Here is a 7,633-nt window from a genome sequence, read left to right as displayed (position 1 = left end):
GAGTTACGAAGAAAAGCTCGTAAGCTTCTCCAGTCCTGACCCATCTGTAGGCAGGAAAAGAGTGAAAATAACCACTTAAAACAACAGGTCTTGTTTTACTTTTCCCCCTTGGTGATTTAATTAAAAATTCCTGAAAAAAAATCATTTCCAACAAGTAAAACTCATTTTGAAGCTTAGAGAACTCCTGATGTCTGCCACACTTGTTCCTTAATGCAGAATTGCCTCTGGAAAATGTGTCCATTTTGGATGTGGCCAGTGGGAGACGGTGGATGATCAAAGTATGAAAGCCTGCTGAAGGCCTTCTGTGCACATAGGTGGCAGTTCAATTTGGTTATCTCCTATTTTCTGTTTGCGAAAGCAAAAGGCTGTAGCCTAATTTTAATAGGCATCCTTAGACAGTAAACCTCAGAAAACTAGCCAGAACCCTTTAAGTATATAAACACTGGCTCTGAAATTCTAGATTAAAACTGTAACTAAACGAGTGGTTTTCTACCTACTGATCTGGGAACCTTGGCTCGTAACAGATTGTAACTGTTCTGTCAAATTTAGTTTCAAGTCAGATTACCTCAGGCTGGGTTTTCTCAGATTTCTTCAGTTACCTGGCCTGTTGTAAAGATCAAAGGGACTTAATTTTACATTTTGTTAGTTTAGTTTGCCTGTTTGTTGCTGTCTTAGAAGCTTAGAAATGTTTTCACTTGCCAAATACTTCATCTTAACTAAGTAATCAGGCAGGTTAGAAGTTCTTAAAAGATGAGAAGCATTTGCCTTTGGCCAGATAATCACTTCAAAAAAATCATGGGCATGACCAAGAATCAACCTGTTGAAGTACAGTGGTGATCATGGGTGCTTTTTCAGTTGGCTATTCTGTTTCAAAACCAAATTGACCTAGAATGTAGTTGAGCCCTAACTGGATGAACCCTTGAGATAGAGCCTGAAGATCATCCAGGTGTTTGGTTCTCAACATTATGGACAAGATATTATGTGTCTGCTGTGGAAAGGTAATAGTAAGCTCTGCCTAACTTCTGGACCACGTTCCCCAATCTTACTTTGGTTCCCTCCTATTGATGAACGCCCCCTCCCCCCGCCCCGACCTTAGCATGCCTTCATTCAAACCCTGACTCTCACAGAAAGGCACTTACCTCTGTTAACAGGCAGCCATACTTCAGCCAGTTTGATAAATGCAATGTTTTTTTAAAGAGAAAAACCCTAACATCAGGTAAGGTCCTAAATCAGACACACTACACAAAAGATGAAAAGAAAGCTTCCTTGGAGAGGAAGTGATGTCCATGAAAAAGCTGGGCTGAGCCTTACAAAAGCGTGGCCCTTCTCTCTCATAATGCATTACTCTTAACTGAGCACAGTAGGACTGGCTTCTGTTCCAGCGCAGGGGATGCTCCTAAGGCAGTGTCCAAGAGCCAGGAAGGCAGCTTTTGACAGGTTCAGTACCGCAGGAAAAGTCCTTCTGGCTGTCCAGTGGTCCTATTAGCGGAGGCTGCTACTGCTGCTTGCCTGAGAACTGCCCATACCGGGGTGGTCTGGACTGTGTCGGTTCTGGGGAAGACAAAGGAGGGATAAGAGAACCACTGGGAAATAGCCTTGGCCTTGATCAGGGCTGTACAGGAAAACACTGCCAACTGCACTGAGTTTTCGATCTCGGGTCCAAACCGTGGCCAAGGACTCTACCTACCTAGAACAGGGGGAAACACTGTGCTGTAGCCATAGGCCCCTACCTTCTTCTTCTTCTTCTCTTTCTTCTTCCTTTTCCGTTCAGGGTCCTCTTCTTTTTTCTTTTTCTTTTTCTTGTGATCTGAATCAGATGGTGTTTCTGTAGGAGATATTAGGTGCCTATGAACTGTAGAGCTCAAAACTCCCTCCTGTTGATAGAACTCTGCAGAGCACAGGAAAACCCCCAGTCAAGGGCAACTGCTTTTGTTCAAATGGCCAGAGAGCATACAGGGGCACTGCTAAGGTCTTTGTCCCAAAGGTCCTCCTACTTGCCCCGGAGACCCCAGTATTTCAGTTTCTCTTTTCAGGATAGTTTGGGAGTCCAGGGCTCTGTAGGAACCTGACTTTTTTTCCTCATTTTCCTCATTCCTCAACCTTCCTCAACTGAGGAAGGTCGAACCAGATTCAGAACAGGCTTTCTGGCTTTGAACAGAGCTTCTTACCTGGGGGGACAGGATCCTGGGTACGGCTCTGTTTGTGCTTGTGCTTATTCTTTTTCTTGGGAGGCTGAATATGCATCAGACGACACTGCTCTGGCAACTGAAGGAATCAAAGAAAGGTCCAGGTGAGTGGAGGGAGGAAATCCCCTGCTGCCACTGTCTGTTCGGCTTAGTAAGTTAGGAAGGAACAGGCTTGGACAGAAAAACTAGTTCCATGACTTTCAGGACTCCCCATATGCCTCCTTCCTCCCCAAGAGGGGACTCACCGGGCCAGTGTGGAGGCGAAAGCCAGCCAGCATGGTCCCTGTGATAGGATTGAAAGAACCACCAAGAATAGGGGGCTTCTCAATGAGGGAGCGGAGGCTGCTGTTATCATGGGAACCTGGCAGATCAATCATCCCTGGCAGGTCAGGCAGGAAGTTACTCAGCTTCTCCTTCACCTTCTTCCCACAGAACTTATTGTAGGCATGTTCCAGGTTATAGTGTGTGATCAGGTTGGTACTGCCTGTCAGCTCGGTGCTGCCTAGAGGATACAGGAAGAAAATAAAAAATTTAAAAGATATTATTTTTTAGACCTAGGGGAAGGGAGGGAGAGAGGGAGAGAAATGTTGTTGCCTCTTGTGTGCCCCCCCACTAGGGACCCAGCCCACAACCCAGGCATGTGCCCTAGACTGAGAATTGAACCGGCGACCTTTTGGTTCACAGGCCAGAGCTCCAATCCACTAAGCCACACCGGCCAAGGCAAATATTTTTAAAAGTCAGCCACCTAATATTTATACTGGTCATACCTTGCATCTATACATCACTTTATGCTTTTCAGTATGTTTTCACCGAAACCTTGAAAAAATTCAGTGTACTAAAAATAGTTATTGCCACATTTCATGGATAAGAAGAAAAAGAGTAGAGAATTTTCCAGAGGAAAAAGAACTATTTTAACCTGAATAAGGAATCTTTTAAGTGAGAATTACAAAAAAAAATAAATAAATCTTAAAGAAAGAATAGCAAAAGTAAACACAATAAAACACTAAAAATGTAATATTTAAAGATGGGAATTAGAAAAAAAGTAGGCAAAAATCCAAATAGAGCAGAGATGGAAACTGCTCTAACCCAGCAAAGGAGACACTCTTCCCTGGATTAACCAGAACACTAACTTCCATGATACTCACTCCGTGTAAGCGCTGCTCTGAGTGCTCTTCATAACATGGGTAATGAGAAACTACATGCCCTGTCATGACCAGGATAATAATACTGGTTTTCACTTTGCAGCTCAGCCACAACCAAGCTAAGGGCCAAATATGACCCAATGGCTCCCCATGCTTTGTTTTTTTTTTCCCCTACCAAGAATTACTGATCACCTTTACACAGAAAAAGAGCCAGGAGCTTTTTCTAGCTACTGCCACCTAACTTTCGTTATCACCATCTTTATTACTCCTCATAATATTGAGAATTTTAGTTGCCCAAATTCTTATCACACATTTCTTTCTTCATTTCTCATCCTAGCTCTTTTCTATGCCTCAGCTGCTGCTTATACATGGAATGTGGTAATAACTATCTTAAGTACACTGAATTTTTTTCAAGATACAAATGAAAACATACTGCAGAGTATAGAGAGAACACTATAGAAATGCAAGGCATTATTGGTATAAAATATTGCATGGCTGACTTTTTCCAAAGAATATGAACTTACTAGTAATTTAATACCGATCCAGTGGCAAGGAGGGAAATATCTAGCCTACAACTTTTCATCTAGAGTTACGATGAACACAAAAGGTACAAATGACATAAATAGCTTGTTTATAATCATCCATTTGGGAAAACAGGTTCTGAACTGTGAGCCCTGAGAGTAGAGATGACATCTTGTTCATTCCCGTATTACTGGTGCCCAAAACTACACACACTTGATGCTCAATAACTACTAAATGAACCAGGTTTGTTTTTTTTCTCCAGACTCTAGGCTTTACTCTCCTCTTTTCCTTGTTTTCTCATGTCGAACATCTCAGAAGAGTGGTCTGTTAACGGCAGGAGTCACAGTGCCATAGTACCTCACATAACTCAGCACTGCCACCTGCCATTATATAGCATCCTGATTTTATCCCCCTTCTCTGTTGGCTCTCCTCCTTCCAGGGGGTTATGCTCAAGGCTCAGGTGAAAAGACAGTCCGCTTTTTCTGAACTTGTAAAAAAAAATTTAATTGTTGTTCAAGTACAATTGTACTGTCTTATACTCCCATCCCAGCCCACCCCTCCGCAGTGCTCCCCACCTCCCTCCCATTTCCACCCCCCTTAGTTTTTGTCCATGTGTCCTTTATACTTGTTCCTGTAAACCCTTCCCTTTTCCCCCTGAAATTCCCTCCCCTTTCCCCTCTGGTCACTGTCAGCCTGTTCTCTATTTCAGTGTATTTGGTTGTATTTTGCTTGCTTGCTTGATTTGTTGTTTAGGTTCCTGTTAAATACCACTATGGTACTCGTCTTTCACTGCCTGGCTTATTTCACTCAGCATAATGCTTTCCAGTTCCATTCATGGTGTTGCAAAGGGTAGGAGCTCCTTCTTTCTTTCTGCTACATAGAATTCCATTGTGTAAATGTACCATAATTTTTGGATCCACTCATTTACTGACGGGCACCTAGGTTGCTTCCTAAAGCAACTCTTGGCTATTGTAAATTGTGCTGCTATGAGCATTGGGGTGCATAGGTTCTTTTGGATTGGTGTTTCAGGGTTCTTAGGATATAATCCTAGCAGTAGAACTGCTGGGTCAAAAGGCACGTCCATTTTTAGTTTTCTTAGGAAATTCCATACTGTTTTCCATAGTGGTTGAACCAGCCTGCAATCCCACCAACAGTGAACTAGGGTCCCCTTTTCCCCACAACCTCTCCAACACTTGTTGTTTGTTGCTTTGTTTATGATGGCCATTCAGACCGGTGTGAAGTGGTTCTCATTGTGGTTTTAATTTGCATCTCTCTGATACCTAGCGATAATGAGCATCTTTTCATGTGTCTTTGGATCTTCTGTATGTCCTCCTTGGAGAAGTGTCTGTTCAAGTCCTTTGCCCACTTTTTAACTGGGTTGCTTGTCTTCTTAGAGTGGAGTCATGTAAGTTCTTTGTATATTTTGGAGATTAAATCCTTGTCTGACGTATCATTGGCAAATATGTTTTCCCATACAGTTGGTTCTCTTTTTATTTTAATACTGTTTTCTTTAGCTGTGCAGAAGCTTTTTATTTTGATGAGATCCCATTTGTTTATTCTTTCCTTTATGTCCCTTGCTCTAGGGGACACATCAGTAAAAATTTTGCTGCATGCTCTTTCTGAACTCTTAAGAGTCAGTCCAACTTTCTATCAGTTCTATGAAGATGATTACAACTCTCTCCAGCCCTGATTCCTCTTTTGAAAACTAACCTTGCATTTCCAACTTCCTCTTAGTCAATTCCCTGCACATAATGTATTTTTAAAATTGACTGTTAGAGAAAGGACGAGAGGTGAGAGAGAGCATGCACAAGACATCGATTTGTTGTTCCACTTATGCATTCATTGGTTGATTCTTGTATATGCTCTCACCAGGGATCAAACTGGCAACCTTGGTATATTGGGACAATGCTCTAACCAAATGCCATACTCAGCCAAGGCCAGATACTATGTTTTTATAAACTCTAAAACTTTCCCACCTCACTCACAGTTTCTCTATTTCAACACATGGTACTCCCCATTGTCTAGATATTTTTAGAAGTAGTACTCCTCAGTTCAAAAATCTCAGTGGGGCCTGGCTGGTGTAGCTCAGTGGCTTGAGTGCCAGCCTGCAAACTAAAATGGAAGGGCACCTGTTTGATTCCTGGTCAGGGCACATGCCCAGGTTGCAGGCCAAGTCCCCAGTTGGGAGGCATGTGAAAGGCAACCAAGTGCACATCCATGTTTCTCTCCCTCTCTTTCTCCTTCCCTTCCCCTCTCTCTAAAAACAAATAAAATCTTTTAAAAAATTTCAATGGTTTCCCATTACCTTCAGGAAAAGGCTCAAATTTCTTTGACTGGCACAGATTTTATTGTAACTTAGCTTTGGGGCCTGCTCAACCACCAGTCCCCTATGCAAAATTTCAGAACCATCCAAAAGGGTCTCCATCATCTCTTGAAAAAAAATCACCCCTCATAGTGTTCCTTTTAGGGAAATTGACCTAATTATATGAAAATTCTTTCTAACATTCTTCACCAATATAAATTAATCAAGGTCCAGCTCAAGTGACAACTTATTCTTGCTGTCATTCTGGATAACATTTTGAAAACCATCATGTAGTTCTTAACCGTTGTATGTGAGGCATGACCACAAAGTAATGAGATTGGCCTTGACAAGAAATATGATCACTATTCTCACACCACATAATTTGCATCCCTAAGTAAAATAAGCTCTTTAATAGCAAGGACCAGCCTTATTAATCTTGCTTACCATATGTCCTCCCCACTTCTTCCTACACACTCAGCATTTGCCCAGAACAGATACTCAATATCTGTCAAATGATTAATATACATAGGTACAAACAGAATAGGCAAGGTTCATCAACCACTAACTAACCAAGGGAAAGTCATTTTTCTAACTAACCAAGTTGGAAAGTGCGGTCTCTATGCTTCATTTTTTCCAACTATAAAATACAGATAACAATGCCTACCCCAGGATTAAGTTCTATCACTGAGTTGTGAACTTAAAGTACTGTGCCAATATTTATTATTTCCCTCAACTCTTGATATAGCAGTTGGACCTGGGATGAACTGAGGGCATTGTGGAGCCGTAACACGCCCAAAACAACTCTTGATTTCCACCTCCTCAAACTTGTTACACAGCGGCCTTTCGACTTAGAGCTCCAAGGTTCTGACACAGGTTGCCTGGTTACTTTGCACCTCCGTCGGCCTAAGAACAACGCCCATCACTCCCTCAATCCGATTTGATTAGCTAGCTTGGGCCAGACCTAGTACTCACCTGGCAGTTCCCTCATTAGGTAGAAGGGACCACAGCCAGATGCTGACTTATCTGCACCGGGAGGGGCCGTTGCCGCGGTGGGTGCCGGAGCCGTGCCAGGTCCCCCGCCTGGAGGAGGGGGAGGCGGTGGTGGAGGTTTTCCTGGTCCAAAGCCAAGTGCCGATGGGGGTGGTGGTGGGTCGGCCTGAGCTCCAAACAGCGCAGTGAAATTCTCCATCTTTCCTTCTACCCGGGCGCTGTCCCGGTGTCTGGCGCTAATGATTTTCATTGGACAATCCTTTCCCCTTGTACCGCCCTCTTCCTCCAGGAGTCGCTTATCATTGGGTACTTCGGGACCGCTTACCTAGTTCCGGCAACTACTTCCGTCGCTTGCTGAGTACGTCAAGGAAGTACTATTTAACCTTATTAAATCACCTATTGTCTTCTCTATCTCACACCCAATAAAATGACTTAGGTAAAAAAAAGTGACAGGTAGATTGACCAATAAACTATCATGATCCTTTACCACT

General features: G+C 42.9%; 1 protein-coding gene across 2 annotated transcripts; it reads right to left on the bottom strand.

Moving 5' to 3' along the window:
* Positions 1-99: 99 nt before the first annotated feature.
* MED19 (mediator complex subunit 19) lies at positions 100-7,442 on the bottom strand. 2 transcript variants are annotated; one of them, XM_037039943.1, is made up of 5 exons: positions 7,125-7,442; positions 2,432-2,688; positions 2,169-2,265; positions 1,688-1,825; positions 100-1,551 (listed from the first exon to the last, which is right to left on the bottom strand). In XM_037039943.1, exons 1-5 carry the CDS (start codon positions 7,390-7,392, stop codon positions 1,496-1,498), a joined length of 816 nt encoding a protein of 271 aa, XP_036895838.1. In that variant the 5' UTR covers positions 7,393-7,442; the 3' UTR covers positions 100-1,495. The 2 variants fall into 2 exon arrangements, with proteins under 2 accessions (XP_036895838.1, XP_036895839.1); XM_037039944.1 differs by having other exon boundaries at positions 1,731-1,825; positions 7,125-7,440.
* Between the last annotated feature and the right edge of the window lie 191 nt (positions 7,443-7,633).

The sequence above is a fragment of the Sturnira hondurensis genome, unplaced genomic scaffold (genome assembly GCF_014824575.4).
Source record: "Sturnira hondurensis isolate 20B ecotype Veracruz unplaced genomic scaffold, ASM1482457v3 Scaffold0002101, whole genome shotgun sequence".
Classification (NCBI taxonomy): domain Eukaryota; kingdom Metazoa; phylum Chordata; class Mammalia; order Chiroptera; family Phyllostomidae; genus Sturnira; species Sturnira hondurensis.
The sequence above is the reverse complement of the archived record's forward strand: the minus strand, read 5'-3'. Positions and strand labels throughout refer to the sequence as shown.

Coding starts and splice junctions, on each gene's coding strand:
- MED19 (XM_037039943.1), bottom strand. CDS start 7,392: ATGAAAATCATTAGCGCCAGACACCGGGACAGCGCCCGGGTAGAAGGA. Junction 2,266..2,431: donor TTCGCCTCCACACTGGCCCG/GTGAGTCCCCTC, acceptor TGATTCCTTCAG/TTGCCAGAGCAGTGTCGTCT. Junction 1,826..2,168: donor CCAGGATCCTGTCCCCCCAG/GTAAGAAGCTCT, acceptor TATCTCCTACAG/AAACACCATCTGATTCAGAT.